We start from the raw sequence: 16497 nt of genomic DNA, 5'->3' as shown, positions 1-16497 counted from the left end.
GATTGAAGCAGTAAGTTGTCTCTGTACACATTTCTGTGACTACACTTATGATGGACAACATTTTGTGGTTTTTGCCCTTATTTGGAAAAAGACAATATTCCTACTAAGCTGTTTGGATGACTTATGAAAATGAATATTCCATTAATATTCCTGCTTACATGCAGCCGTGCATGCTCCCGCTAAAGTGATGACGGGCGAGACAGCCTCCCTCTTGCATTCATTTAACCACCTTCCTGAAAAGGTTTGCGTTGCAGTACGCACACATAACCAGAAATGTGGGCTTTTCCTTTGTGCATGCATCTCTACCCCAGCCAAATGGTTGGTTAACACTAGTTGGTTTGTTTACAACATGCAGTGCTGCCTGTAAACAGGAAAGAGGCTGGGTGTTGGAAACTGCAGTAGAATCCCAGCTGAGACGGATATTCTGAATACACACTGTATACATATGCGCAGAATCCTCCTCACACCTGAATAGTATTAGCATATCCCATATGTCATAATTGGAAAGTGCCACATGCACAATAAGGTCTAATTTACAATATCCAAATGGAACAAGCCGTTTATATGACCTGGATCAAATCTGGAATATTGTCATATTAGAAATAATGGAAATTAGTGCAAAGACAGTCCTAGTTAGTGTACAGCGTTACAAACCCAATGCTGGTGTGTGAATGTTCTGTATTTTTGTTTATGTGTGCATCCACGTTGTGTTTTCATGCATGCTGTGTTTGCCTTTGGGCGTTGCGGTGACGAGATACTATCACAGTGATGGATACAAGCCACAGACAACCCGACGAACGCACATGGAAACACACAAACACACTTTGCACTACGCCTAACGTACCATCAGTGGCATTCCATTAACGGTGCCTGGGCTAAAATGAAACAGCCTACTTTGCTCAAAAGACACTTTGTCAAACAAATGACCTTGTCAGGAGAGTGACGCAACGCTGTTGATCAATTTGGCTTTAAACTTCCACTTTAAGAAAAAAGGGGGGGAAAAAAACAAGCTGGTAACGACAAATACAAAAGGAATCCATCTCATAAAATATGCCTGCAAGCTTCAGTTTGAACAGGCTGTGGACAGAGGCATCAGTCACTGGAACCACTGCCTCTCAGTTCCCATTTACATGAGCTAAAATGTGCTTTCTCACATCTTGCTTCCAAAAGACCTTCATCAATAAAGACAGATTTTTTTTTTTTGTGGTGAAAACACTTTCTATACGTAGTAAAAAATGTCTGAGGCACTGTGTAAATTTCACCGAGGCATCGATGGTGTAAATTTTCCATTCACATAAAAGCCTGATATTAGCATAAGATATGGAACACATGTCTATAAGATACAGATCAAATGTGTGGGTTAAAGTCAGAGTTGAAGGTTTCATGCTCGCGTATGCTCACAGTCAGCTCGATTTCATATCTGTGACAGTGGTTTCCAGCAGTGGAAGATTAGCATATATAAACTTCTTGCACCGTTCTTGCAGCATAATCATTTTATTTAGTAAGTTCCAAATTGTGTGTTTAGCCAAAGCACACAAGCGCTGTACCCTGATATTAGATTAGAATATAATGAATATGAATAATTGAAGAAGTCAATAACACTGAAACTTGAGGAGTCTCCTTTCATGTTTTGATACTTTTTTGACATCATTGGCATCATTGCAACCAATACAGATAAGCTGATGAGTCACTGTAAAGGACTAAAACTCAAAAAGCTAAAAAACAGATACTTTTCATGCTAACAACATTTAAAAGGGTGTTCATCATGATGTTTGTTTGTGAAATACATCAAATAGAAAGACACAAGGGTACAAATTAATCCTGACTAATACAAATCGTATGTCTTATTGATTAGCTGAAGTAATAATTAAGAAAATTTCAATACAGTGGGACATCTGTCTTCGCGTTGTCCAGCTAATACAAGAGATGCAGATTCACTAAGTGATATTTTTAATCGCAGGGTGTGTATGTTCACTGTGTTTTAGAGGATCTGATGGCCCTCAGAGGTTTCTTTCAATGTCAGAAAGAGCACTAAAACAGACACAAAGACACTTAAATTAAATTATTAAGTAATCACTTTGCTGTTCAGTGTGATTCAAACAGTATGTGGCCACTGTTTTATCGAAATATTGCTAAATATTACCTAATCTGTAAGTTTCTTTTGCTTTTGTAGTGCTTCATAGTGAGTTTCACAATAAAAAGTTCTTCTGAAAGATCATAGTTTAACGTAACTTATGCACAATGCTTGGGTCACTGTAAGGAGGCTTGCTCTGACTGCGGCATAATGAAAGAAAAGATGTTTTGAGATGTGCTACAGGTTACTTTTTCAACTCATATTCATCCTTAGGCATTAGCTTAGGCTGATAGTTGTGGCTCAATATCTCCGAGCCAGCTGATGGCTTCCAAAACCAAATGAAAAAACAATAAATATGGTCACGCTGAAATAACCTCAACATAACAGTACCTCTCAGAAACAAGCTAAGGAGTTGCTGGTCATCAGACCCAGCCGGCAGCAGGAGTGACCTGTTAGAAAGAAATTATCCGCAGAGAGCAGCATCGACTTATGGCCTATAAGTTCATTTCAGTGTGTGCTATGTAAAGACGCACTACTGCATCTTTTAGACACTCTGGACTGAGGTCTGAGAAGAAAGTCTAATTAACTGTTAAGAATCATTTCAGTGTTGAGTTGTGGTTTTTAAAAAATAATCCTATAATGACCTGTTTTGCTGTTGGAAATGTTTGCCTGTCTGGCCATTAGCTGGCTGGGGTGATGACAGTGGATAGAAATACCAAGAATTAGGTTGTTTCTAACTCCACACAGGCCTTTCTCATAGTGGGCAATACCTGCAATACCAGGAACTGCACCAGTGCAGCTAATAACTGCAATGATGGCTGTTCCAGTAGGTGTGCCAGTGACACGGCTTGAGCTCTGGCTCTGGCGAACAGAACACCAGAGTTAATGTTTTTAGGTCCACCTGAGTGAAGGACTGCCGTGACAAAGGTTTACCACATTCATACAATCACATTGTGGAAAGTTTTCAAACATATGAAAGAATTTATTTTAAAGCCAAAAATCTTCTATGTCGTTTAGCTAAAGTAATGCAGAGTCGATGTACCATACTGACATCATAGTGTAAAAAATTGAAATAACTAAAGAGGCAAAATAATTGATCCTGATCTGTGCAGACCCCTTCAGCTATGCTAGGCTGTGCTTTTGCAAACCACAAGAGCCCTCAGACTGCACTTCAGAGTTGTTCTTCATCTGCTTCTGGGAAAAATAAATCCTCTACATCAACTCATCACACTCCACTACTGTTGTATACAGTATCTGTGATTCACAAAGCCAGGAGTTGTGTTGAGTTGTAATTTACTCCTTGGGTGTATTCACCTCCCCCCTGAGGTGCTGACACCTAAAGCTGCTGTTTATTGTTGATTTTGAGACAGCTGAATAATTATTCATGAAAATGTCAGAGAGCATCTCTGAAGACACTTGTCATTTGACATTTTTACACTTATTCATTCCATGTGTTTCAGCAGGGGGATGAATCATGACATCCATGTATGGATGAAGATGGCGAGATAGCGTGCTAATGGCTAAAAGGAGGCAGACAGACAGGGCTGGGGCTTATCGGGGGCTTGTCTGTGACGTGTTGTTAACAGGTCCTGGTCAAACAGTTCATCCCTCATTATCTTAATGAGATCGCGACCGCAGAACAAATACGATGAGACATGCCAGGGTTGGAAGGCATAGATGAAGTGGTCTGCGCACAGACTGATGGGAAGAAAGGAGGAAATTGATGGCGAAGGTAGTGCAATCAAACTGGAAGAGGATGGGGTGAAACAAAGAGATATTTAATGGAGAAAGGGAAAAAAGCGTGCGAGTGCTTTTTTTGTCGGCATGAATATGTATGTGCTGTAATTACAGGAAAAGAGCCAAACATGGTCATATTAAAGATCAAGCTTCCCTGTGTGTGTGTGTGTGTGTGTGTGCGTGCATTTGGTGAAATGATATACTCAACAGAGATGGAGGCATGATGAAAAAACATGTGTAGAGACACAGTGTGAGCAGATTTATGAAATTACTGAGGTAAATGCCACAAACACAAAAATGTAGTCGTATCAGTCAGGTAAAAGTAGTGGAGTAAAAGGTACAACATTTCCCTCGGAGATGGAGTGGAGTAGATGTATAAACTAGCGTAAGTTGGAAATACTCAAGTACTAGTACCTTAGAATTGTGTCACGGTCTGCCAGCTCCTTACCTGCTGCCATTCTCTCCCTCATCTGCACACCTGCTCTGTCAGCACCCTTCACCGCTCGGCCACGCCCACCTGAGCACACACCTGAGACTCATCGCCAATCAGTGCAGCACTTAACGGCTCTCCCACTCTCACCTGTTGCCGGATTGTTCACTGTCCTCATGCGAGACTCTCCAGCAGTTATCTTTGGACTGCCTTCTCTGTATCGACCCTGCCTGCCTCTGACCCTACGTTTATACGTAGCAGGGTATTTTGGAAAATGGATATTTTAGCCCCTCCATTTTCAAAAATAACATCGTGCATACAACATCGTTTTCAAAAATGTTGTCATTTACATGAACCCGGATAAATACGCCGCCGAGCGCCATCATAACTATGCCAGACCTATGGGCGCGAGTGTAAACAGGTCGCTCACATGACGTTTAGTATTTTCAGTCGCATGTTGTGACGTTTCGGAACCTAAAACGCCGTTTAGCCCAGTTTCCACGCCAACACATAACCGGCGTTTTCAGAAATCTCCACTTTGGCTGGAATTTTTAAAAATGATCGTTTTCCGTGAAAAAAACTCTGTTTGCATGTAAACGAGAGGCCAAACCGCATGAAAACGTATGCGTTTTCCCTGAGTGTAAACGTAGGCTGAGTTTGTCTGCTCCTCTGCCCTCTGGTACCTGACTACGTTTATTGCCTTGCCCTTCCTGGTTCTGTGACTGAGTGGGACTGACGACATTACCAAAGACTTGGATATCAACAGGTTTTTGGATATGCACAAATATCACAACGTCAAATTTATCAAGAGTGTTGTTGAACGAGTGGAAAAGGGAGGCTGAGTGTGCACGACTGCTCGTAAACAGGAATATTAGTGGAATGTTCATTTTCGTTATCCATGTAAACAATATTGTGTTTTTTGGAATAAGGACAAAAACTAGAATATTTTGTTCATGTTAACGTTGTCGCTGCCAGAGAATTTGAGAGCCTAGGAAAGATGACTGAAGGGGAGGGAATAACGTGGAGCTCTCCCCTGCCGATGGGCTCAGTAGTGTATCACTCTCACATTCTCTCCCGGCTGCCATTAGGTAGTATAAGGGTGGGAGGTCCCAGCAGGAAAGTCTGTGGTAGATGTGTTGGGGGTCTAGGGATGTTATTAGGTGTTAATGTGTGCTGGAGGTGGTGGTATTTTCACAGCCATTATAGGCTTGTGAATATCTGAAAAAAAGGAGTCCATTTACAAGGCTGAAACCTGCCCGAAACCTTACAAACTGCCACTACTCTCACTATGAATTTGAAATTAGTACAGCAACATTAACTGTGACTATGCAACAACTTCACCTGGACAATAGATGAACACATTTACACGCCACTGTTGCAGAAAAAAAAGCCTTGTATTACTTGAATATTGATTAGAAAAGAGTCTGCTGTTCGAGGCAGCCCTGCGTAAATCCAAGCAGCGACAAGACGTCTGCTGAGACGACTAATCCCCTTTAATAAACACTTACATGAACATTAAATCTCAGTTAAATCAACAACAAATTCCACATGAATGGCAGCAAACGGCGTTGACATTAGCCTGATCATCAGTTACAGAGACAAGTGTGAGGTTATAATCCACACACAACACCGACGTGAATACGATTGCATGTTAGCAGATCGCACACTGAAGCACATCTTCTGTCAGATGTTAGCAAATGTAATATTGGCATACAGGTTTATTTTTTCTTGCTCATGGTTTTAGTTGATCTTATTTTTTTTTCTGATTAACTGGGTTCATTTCAGGAGAAACCACAGGTGCTTTTTGATCTTATCTCTGCGTGGCATACTGCAGATTCAGATCTGATAAAAATTAACTTTACTGCCAGGAAATGAGCTACATTTGTGGTCGGGGCTCATCAGAACACGTCAGTTAAAACTCAACAGATGTTTTTATTTGATCATATCATTTCCCGTTTATGGTGAAAGGGCTATGAACTACAGATTTTCCAGGCATATCGCAGCTCTTTGACAAATATCAGAACCACATTAGTTAGACACAGTTTAGTTCATAGTCTTATATGACAGCAAGCCAGGTGTCTGCCAATCATTTCACAAAATACATGCTGCTGATTTCAGTTTTGTTGCTCCTGTCCCAACTGGTTTGAAACATGTTGCTGCCATTAAATTCAGAAAAAGTAGATATTTACAAAAATAAGTTGACGAGGCACATTACATTAAATATATTGTCTCTGTACTGTTTTCAATTGAGTATGTCAAAAAGGATGAACGAGGTATAACATTCTGTTTTATTTGTGTTTTTCACAGCATCCCAGGTTTTTTTTAGAATCAGGGTTTTAATAATACTGATAATACTTACAGGTTTGACACTGCTCCTCTTTGGGTCCCCAGCAGCGACCATTACAGGATCGATGGCACCTTGGACCTGCGCACAAATCCACAAGGAAAGGGATGATTGGCATTTCTAATGGTTACTTATTCACAAAATATTACCAGTATCAGCCTTCAAAAATCCATTTCAGTTGAACCTTAAAATAGGCTAGAGGCAGTTAGCTGAGTCTGTGTGCCATCAAGCACTCCACTGAAGCCCAAATTGATCCAAATAGAGAGCGAGGATGTGGCTGCTCCTTCGGCTTACCTTTAAAAACACCTAGCGCATGTGTGTGTGTGTGTGTGTGTGTGTGTGTGTGTGTGTGTGTGTGTGCGCGCGCGTGTGCTTCTTACTCTGCAGCATGATAAAATGTATTTGAAGTGTTGTTCTTAACACCCAAGTCTTCATTATAACTGTATTTAAAGGGATTTGTGAGTTCTTGATATTTATTCTAATTGGAATCTCACTTAATTAATACAAACTGAAAGAAATGTAGGTTCTTGAATAATAATGGCGATGATATGTGTATTAATTTATTTAATTTCAAATACTGTTTCTACTCTTGTAATTACAAGTTTATAGTAATTTTTCAACATTCATTTCAATGAAAATGTAACCGTGTGTTCTGTTTTTTCCAGGTTTTCTTACGATTATGCAAAAAAAGATGATGAAACTATCAACAACGCAGCATCTCCCCTGACTGGTACCTGCAGCTCTCGTTATAAAAACTTAAATAACCTTGGCCCAGCTTGTTTTGTGAAAATACGACAATTCTCTCTGTCGCTCCACTCTACATCAGCCTCGCATGAAATCAGCACACATCAGGTTGAGATAAAAGCAGCAAAGCAGCAGAAAGCAGCATCATACCCTCAGAGCTTTATCCAGAGCCTTTCTGGGTTTTTTGGAGGACTTAATTGACTGTCTAGTAATTGACTGCGGGGGAAGTGAGCCTGGATAAGTGCAGAAGTGCTGTCCTCTGTCCATCAGCCTCTCCAGACGAGAGCTATTAGCATCGAGACTGACTCCATTCCCCAACACGAGCCTCTCCATCCCCTGCCCTCCTCTTCTTCCTCGTCTGTGCCCCTCTCCACCACACATTTCATCTCTTTCACCCTCAATCCGCCCCTCGCTGATTCATCACTCCTCTGTGGTTTTCTTTCACTTAATGTCTATCCCTGTCTCTCTTTGTCTTTTTCCAGTCTGTCACTTTGCGTTCCTTAGTTTCTCCACCCCGTTCTCCTCAAACTAGTGCTTTGACAATGCTCCCGAAAGAGGGGCCGGCAACCTTGAATGTATGAAAAGCAGCATACAAACGGGATAATAACGTCAACCAGATACAAGCGGTTATCTGACGGCGCCACGTGTGCAGAACCTGTGCTGCGCTTCGATATATCTCTGTTCTCCTCTGAGCCTGGTGCCCCCGTGAAGTCAAGCCAAAGAGTTTTCATTTCGTGTCCAAGGTCTTCACTATCTCAACTTATAAATTCTCAGTGGCCGAGAATAAACCTGTCCCACCCAACTTCCTGCATCATAATCTTTTACAGCTTTCTTACAACAGCCCCCGAAGGTTAAAATGTCAAGAATACTGCCAGGGCAGGTGTGGGGCAAAAAACAACTGAATCAACAGGGCATGGTTTCTGGTATTATTGTCCTGTTTTTGAAAAGAGAACAATAAACACAATATGCATGGCACAAATAAGTAAGTAATAACAAGGTAAAGCTCCTGTCTCCCCAAAGAATGAAATGGAAATTAAGTTTTCAATTGTGCATTACAGGTTTGGAGATCTTTGATCTTTTCTGGGAGAGGAAGACTTGCACAGGAGTCAGGGTCGATCCGGGGCTAACGGGCCTGCAGAAAGGAGGATGATTGAGCAGAATATCAATGCTCGGAGCTGTTAATCTGCATCTGAAGCCTTCAGCTTGTGCTGTGAGAAGAGATCCAAGGACGTGTGCAGAGATCTTTTTATTTTGCTCCATAATGATAACGCATTTTATCATACCATATTGTGCATGCAGACGAGACCAGACAGCTTAAAGAAAATGGAAAAGCAGATTTTAAATGTCAAACAGCTTGAGCACATCATTAATAATAAAGGCAGCGTGTGTTAAGAGGTTAAGTCAATGAATTAACAGAAAAGGGTCAGAAGAGATGACTTGATGCATCTTTACTTCACTGACAACCACCTCGACTATCATCCTTCTACTCCTCGACAGATTAAGTATTTCACCATATTAAATCCCTTCATAATTCTGAGCATTTATTAACATGTCTTCCATCTGGCTACAGTGGGGCATTAATGTGACATGAGCGAGCAGTCATTGTGGATTGTTGTGGTAAGCAGAGTGACAGAATGGGGTCAAGGGGTGGTCTTCTGATGCCAGTGTTTTGCTGCTCACACTCAGTCAACTTATTGTGAATGGAGCAGGTTACGATGTGGGAACTCCTCTGGACCACTTTCCTTGTCACAACTGAACAGCCTGTGCTGCTTCGTGACAGGCTTCTGAAAATATAAATGGAATAGCAGTGGATATACCTTTCAAAGTCTAATTCTGAGTGTGCTCAGAGGCCTGTAAAGTCCCAGGTACCTTCAGGTGGAGCTGGCTGTGCTTTCAATCAAGAGTGTTTAAGCACATGAGTCATCACATCTGTAGTCCTGAGCGATCCTCATTAGCAGGCTACACTGCCACAACTACCGTTTTTAAGGTTAAGAAAAATATGAGATGACATGTGGGAGAAATTGAGAGGTGCAAGACGGGAAAAAAGGGAAAATAAGAATAAGAAGAATAAGAGTTTGAACCTGCAGTTAGGAATGTAAAAATCTTTGTGGTTTTATGAAATGCAGTATTAATACAGGAAATGTGCACATTTTTCTAAGCTTTTGCTAACAAAAAGACCCATTTGGTGCCAAATAATGTGAAAATTATTGGTTAATCTCCAGACTGGCTTGGTAAATCTGAAAGAGGAAAGTGAGAGAGCAGCACTCATCCCTTCCCATTACCACAGCTGAAGAGCTATTGAGCAAGGCAGTCAAAAGGGAACTGTCTGGGAAGTGCTGCTGCATATGTGGAAAAAATTGCACAAAGCCTCAAGAGGGAGCCGCTCTAAATCTGCTAAATTGCCTCAAGTGATGTCACTTCCTTGCAAGGTTTTGACAAGGAAGAAAAACTCATTGAATAAACAATATCTCTGGTTCTGCTGCACCAAGTCTAATACTCTTTTTTAAACTGTGAGTGTTACAGAAGTCCAATGCTAAATTGATGGAGTACTCCTCCTGCTTCAGATTATGCGCAGCTTCCTGGTGTGAATGAGTGCGTAAGCAATGATCTCAGCAAAACTTCCCCCTACATAAAAGGTGAAAATCAAACCATATCTTCTCGTCTCCCGTGCGTGTGCTTACTCACATGCGACACTGCTGTTGGTGGGCACCACCACAGGATGACTTCGTGGGTTTTTGACAATGTCCTGCCAGTGGATTGTGTCTGCATGACACAGGAACTTGTTCTGGTCAACATACACGCCTCCGCTCAGGATCTCTGCGGAGAAGAGAGAGAGCGCACAGTCAATACAGAAAGACACAGCAGGGCTTTCGGAGTACTTAAGCTGTTTCTGCCTGGAGGATGCACCGAATTCAGCAACCCTGCTACCGGGCTCCTGATGTGTTGTTTAATTGCCAGCTTTATTCACCAATCACTGTATAATTAACAGCTGACATGGCCAGACACAGCACGCTGAAGTCAAAATCATTAGCATAATTTAGGACTAGGCTGGGTAAGCACTTCATCCTTCTCTTTCCATCTGAGGGTAAGACCGGGGTCAGGTTTTTGGGTGAGCAGCTGATCTTGAGACGCACATGTCTGATGATGGTTATTGCGAGGGCAGCCGGGACAAAGCCGTGTCATATTGCTGTGATTGCAACCTCTGATCTTTTCCTATTTTCTTGTTTTTCTCATCCTTCTCTTCCCACGCCGTGAGCAGACAGAATCACTTATGCCTCACTACCGTCACAACATAAAATCCATGTGGGATTTAAGCCCCAGCAAAGGACAACAGCCATAATATGCATTGCCATGTCGAACCAATGACTGTCCACGGATTGATTCCTTTCGCCACGTACACGCACACAAGCACACACAGCCTGTTGAATGATTGGATACAGAGGACGGTCCTGATTATTGTGCAGGAGTTTAGAGAATGCCTAATCCTGACTTTCATGTGAGAGTTAAAGAGTGAGAAAGAGAAAGAAAGAGAGACAAAGATGGGAGAAAGCCATAAAGAGACGGATGACAGGAAAGAAAGACGGAGTGAAGCCCAGTAGCAGATTTGCATTATTTACAGAGCTTGTGTGTTCTCTATCTCCCTACAAACAGATTACTGACACAGGGCTGAAACTGATGAGACACATAATCATACACGAGGCGCCCTGCCAGCACCACACAGAACCAGCCAAATACAATATCATCCCACAAAGGCCCGATTAAATGATATTCCTTGGATAATAGGTGGCGGTGGTATTACCTACGCAAGCCCCCATCCCCCAATCTCAGCTCCCCCTCTTTATCGTTCCACATGTGCGGTGGGAGTTAGGGAGAGAAATTAATCCTGCCTCTCACCGCAGGAGGGATATCGCTCGGCAAGGAGCAGCCCGCGTCTCAAATTCAAATTGTTTGCACAATGGGATGCTGCTGGCAAAGTAGGGCAATGGACAAACCAACAGACAAAGCAAAACAGTTATTATGACAAAAATACCAGCAGGACATCTCAACCCTGGTAAAGCAAGATACATGTACGTCCTGCAGGCATTCACCTTCATACTGGCTGGTTGGATTGTAATTGGAGCCAAAATGTGTCAGGGTTCGGTGTAAACATACCCAAGACATATTCAGCCACAGTTCACAGTTCCAGTGGGCTTTGAAAGTCCTTATAAATGTATGTGATTTTCAGTTACATGAAATGAATTAATACCTCAGCTAAAGTATAATTTATATGTAAATAAAGTGCATAAATTCAAACCAGCTGTCTGTCTCGGACTTAGCTTCAGTACTTGACATCCTGTGGAAAAATGTAATATGGAGACATGAGGCAGTTTTAAAATGATCTGAATCATCTGACGCTAATATCTTGTCTTGACAACACTTTGAAAATCATTGCAAAGTTTGATCAAAATTTGATCATTGTGTAGGAGGAGGTACATTAGAATTTGGCTTTATTATGCCTTATTCCATCTCTGAATATTTCTAAGTGACAGTGGATCTTTGAGCGGAGCCATCAATGATGTCCACCATTCATCGGTCAACAAAATGTGCTCTCACATCTGCAAACTTACTCATCATAGGTTTTTCATGGGTCTCACTTAAGGAGTAACAGCTTGGCCAAACGGAACTGCCAGAATTCCTGTGTGCAGTAAACAAGTGAAACAAGGTGTTTCCACTAATCCCAGCTGGATGTGAGCAGCATACATGCTCTCAGACACACTGTATAAACAGACAGCAAAATAAAACACCCTCTGTTCAGCGCTGTCACAACAAGCCATCTTCAACACCATCCAGTAGGTTACACCATGTTCTAATGCCTCTCACATGCATGGTGCATTTTGATATGTACAGCACACACAGCACACTAATTTGCAATGTGAAATGACAAAGTTAAAGAAGCTGGATAACAGTTTAATTGGCTCCTTGCTGACCCTTTGCCCAAGACAGTCATATCTGTCACCAAGATATGAATAATTAGCAAACACATATTACATAATACTTACAATAACATGTGAAATTCATGCAGGCCTTTCTTTCATTACAAGTAAATGCTTGTCTTGCACATTTGGAGGGTGTGCAGTTGGTGGCCAGGGGGAGATCAATGGTTAAATCCTGTTGTTGATTGTTTAGTGGGTAGAGAAAATGCCTTAATTAGTTTGTTCATGTAGCTACAGCTCGTATTTCCAAACTACCCCCTCCCCTCCCAATTCGTCCCGAGAGCAAATCCACGCTTTCTTTGAATGAGCATATGGCTTAAAAGGCATGGCAATCTTCAGTATCAGGCTACATGACCGTTAAAGGGAAAACAATATGAAATTCAGGGAGGCAGAACAAATGTATGCAGGCAATTATTTTGATGGTAAGTGCTTGTTGTGATTTTTTTTTTTCTTTATTGCAGTGTGGGGATGAGTTTGATTAAGACTGGGAGGCAAATAGCAAACCAATGATCAGAAAAAAAGCAATATTAATGAGTTTGGGAGAGAGTATTAATAAGTGTTGTGTGGATTGTTTAATGAAGAAATATGTAGGACAACAGAAGCACCGTAATAAATGGTTGACTTGCTCCAGTGCTGGAGGATTGCTTTTGCAGATATCCCCTATAGTGTTAATTCTTCAGTCTAAAGATTAAATGTGCTGAACTGTACAAAAAAACACACATACATACATATACACAAGATATTTTCTCGATAAGAGCAAATAGTCAGCTGGACAGTAGTTGGAAAGATAGAAAGGCAGCAAGACAGGCAGAGAGACATTCAAACAGTTGGGCAATTACAGCCGATCGACAGGTATTCAATCAGAAAGACAGAGGAGCTTCTCCTCTCCTCCAGCAGTGGGTCTGGGGATTTTACTCTGGGTCTCCACTGTACTGTCTTATTGACTCTGAGAGCATCAACTTGTTTTCGGCTCAGCGCTGCTATCAGCTCAGTCAGATGGAGAGGAGAAACTCTGCAGGAAGATGAAGACGCATTCCGGGTCAAAGAGACTAAATGCTGGGGCACAGATCCTGCTGTACACCCCAGCAGCAGGCGGAAAGCTAAAGTTGTTGCTATGCTACACTTGATGCACTGCAGACTGGCAGAAATGCCAAAATGAGAGATGAATGCATGTGTGCACACAGAAAGAAGCACACTCAAAGAAAACGTTCACACACGCTCAGCTCAGGGATAGCGATGATGAGGCCCCATTACTATGTGCCTAAAGCATCAATTAAATTACCAGTTTGCTTTCTTGTAACCAGAAGGTCACTAATTTGAATCCCTACAAGAACTGGGAAAATGTGGTTGCTCTACTCCACTGTCCCCTGTATCATGAATCACCTGAGAAAGACACTTTATCAGTGATTGTTTTCATGGCAAGCAATAGAAAACTATGCTCTGTGGTAAAAGAGAGACAAACTGTAAAACCATGGAGCCTCGGATTACAGGAAAACAATCAGCCCTGTACCTCTCTTTTTGTAGTTTGTAATCGATTTAGTATCCTAAATAAGCTTGGTAATCATTACAATAGTTATGTTGCTGTGCCGTAGCATCACCCTTCCCAACTAGAGATCGAGCAACAGAAGAAGAAAAGAAGGTAATAGTGAGTAGTTCTCTAAGGAAGCTAAAAAAGGCCAAAAAGAGGGAGCACTGAGAAAAAAAAAAAAATCCCAGGCTGCTGACTGAACTAGGCCACTTCCTGTGCAACAAAAGCAGAATAAATTAAGGAATAAGTGAGTGAATGATTGAGCAAATTAAAGAATGTACATGCTGTTTGAATAAATGATGAATAAATGACTCGGAGTGATGGATGTGAGATGACGGGAGAATGAATGACATCTATTTTATCAGCCATCATCCATCAGTGTATCTGTTCATCTGTCATGATCGATGATGGCTCTTGAAGAACAGTGAGAAAGAAAGAAACTGCAGAGTGTCTAAACTATGGTTGCAAAGGTTGAATAGGTAATGAATGTATTAGTGAATCGAACAGCATGATGAAACAGACCCACTCCAGAGACCACAGCCTCTCCATGCACCATCAGTACTCCTGCCGAAAAAAAGAAACACATGCTCCAACCAACTTCAACTAATAATATTAATAGACTAGAATTACCACCTTGGGGTTGTAAACCTCCATCAACTCCGTGTATTTTTTTTTTTTTTTTTTTACCAATATGGACGTTATCACTATATTGACATGTATGATTCCACAGAATAATTTCCAGTGACAAAACATGCTGTCATCACTGAGACACTATTTTTATAGAGGAGTACAGATGACTGATAGAGGGCTTCGTCAACAACAAAAACCACTGAGCTTGTTCGGTGTCAATGAGAGAAAAATGTCAAATTCCTTGTATGTGTTCAATAAAGCTGATTCTGATAGAACACAAAGTTGTGGCCATGACACTTGACAATGCTTTAAATACGGATGTTGCCGCAAAAAGCTACAGGCTGTAAAATGTGGATGCTTCACACACATCTTCAACCAAGCAGCACAGATGATCTATACAATCAGCACAAGGTCACCATTCAGTATCTGACCAGATGTGAAATATGGTCACGATCTTCCCTTCTGCTCCTGAGTTATGGTGTTCAATAATGGCCATAAGGGTGTTTTTGCAGAACATTATGACATCAGAGTGAAGGTGATCTTCTTCATTTTATCTTATGAGATATTTGTGTCAAACTTTGTCATAATTAACATATAAATGCTTGTGAATGTTTGTGAGGTCAGTGACAATGACCACCAAAATCTATTGAGTTCCTCCTTGAATCCAAATGAACGTTTGTGCCGAATTTGAAGAAGTTCCCTCAAGGTATTCCTGAGGTACCGCCATGGCAATGGGATGGACAACCTGAAAACATAATGCCTCTGGCCACAGCTGGACAGCACACAGGAGGCATAACATCCCACAACAAGGTTTGAGAGAGGATATTTCCTGAGTTTTCAAACACTGCTTATGTTGCAACACAGCACTGTGTCAATCACTGTGCTCTGAGTTACTTGGTTGCCGACAGGAGATGTCAGGACAGCAAATCTCTGCCTTTGCTCTACAAATAGGTGATCTCCCATCCCATCCATCATCTGCTGCTGCTGATGCTGCGCAGTTCCATCCTTGCCCTCCTGTCCCCACTGTTGCCAAGGAGCTGCTTGCATATTCCAGACATTAAGTGTACATTTGTATGTGTGTGTTTGCATGTGTATGTATGTCTGCACTTGCATGAAGGTGAAGACAAGAAAAAAGGAAATGTGTTTGGATTAGTGCACAGGCATGGATAAGAAGAAAAGGCATCAGTATGTATGTGCATACAGCGAGAGTGAGAATAAAAACTGGAACACACTCAGAGAAAGAAAAAAGACGAATGTGTGTGCATGCATGTTGTTTCCATGTATGGCATGTCAATCTTCTGCTATTTTTTTTCGATGCTTGTGGACAGATTTGTTCCTGTTTACGATTGGGAAGAAACTCACACACATATGTACAGAGACTTCTTTGTCTCAATAAATGATCATCTCTCAAACAGAGACCCACAAGGGTCAGTCCAAGGAACACTACTAAAATGTTGCATTGCACTTCCATAAAGTTGAGAAACAAGCAGGAGAGACAGATTTAAGAATGAATGGCCAATACTGAACATGGGAGGCTGGGAAACACTGACATTTTGTCTCTAGCCTGGATCAAGCTCCCTCCATGGCTACTCATGCATGAAAAGTATACTGATATTAAGGTTACGTTACCCCTTGGTGGTGTCATCAAGAAACATATCTCTTCCCATAGCTATGCTGATGACACTCAGCTTTACATGTCTATTTCCTCACGATATGTGACCATCTGATGCTGTTATAGGACTGAAATACTACTGATAGATTTTAAGGCTTGGGGAGAAAAACTGCCAGCAAATTAAAATTTTCTAGAACATACCATTAGCCAACAGGCAAGGTAGCTTGGTGTCATTGACTTGTCACCCAAGTCGGTCCATTTGTCTTTCTGAGCAACACAGAAGGACTAATGTACACTTTCACCTCGGAGCAGGGTTGATGGTTGTAATACTCTAGTCTACCTTTCCATGCATAAGAATGAAATAATAAGTCAAATTCAGTATCAGATTAACCAATGAATTCCTTAATATGAGTTCTATAGTGTGA

At 41.5% G+C, this 16497-nt stretch overlaps 1 protein-coding gene across 2 annotated transcripts in view; it reads right to left on the bottom strand.

Annotated features, from left to right (window-relative positions):
- Window positions 1-16497, bottom strand: part of LOC139340766 (receptor tyrosine-protein kinase erbB-4-like) — a 297802-nt gene that overhangs the window by 96547 nt on the left and 184758 nt on the right. For both annotated transcript variants that reach the window (XM_070976738.1, XM_070976739.1), the window contains exons 4-5: window positions 10015-10146; window positions 6601-6666 (exon numbers count right to left, since the gene is read on the bottom strand). In XM_070976738.1, the coding sequence (XP_070832839.1) occupies window positions 6601-6666; window positions 10015-10146 (198 nt within the window). The remainder of the gene's footprint in view (window positions 1-6600; window positions 6667-10014; window positions 10147-16497) is intronic.

This window comes from Chaetodon trifascialis, chromosome 12 (assembly GCF_039877785.1).
Source record: "Chaetodon trifascialis isolate fChaTrf1 chromosome 12, fChaTrf1.hap1, whole genome shotgun sequence".
Taxonomy (NCBI): Eukaryota; Metazoa; Chordata; class Actinopteri; order Chaetodontiformes; family Chaetodontidae; genus Chaetodon; species Chaetodon trifascialis.
This window is presented reverse-complemented; position numbering and strand designations above follow the sequence as displayed.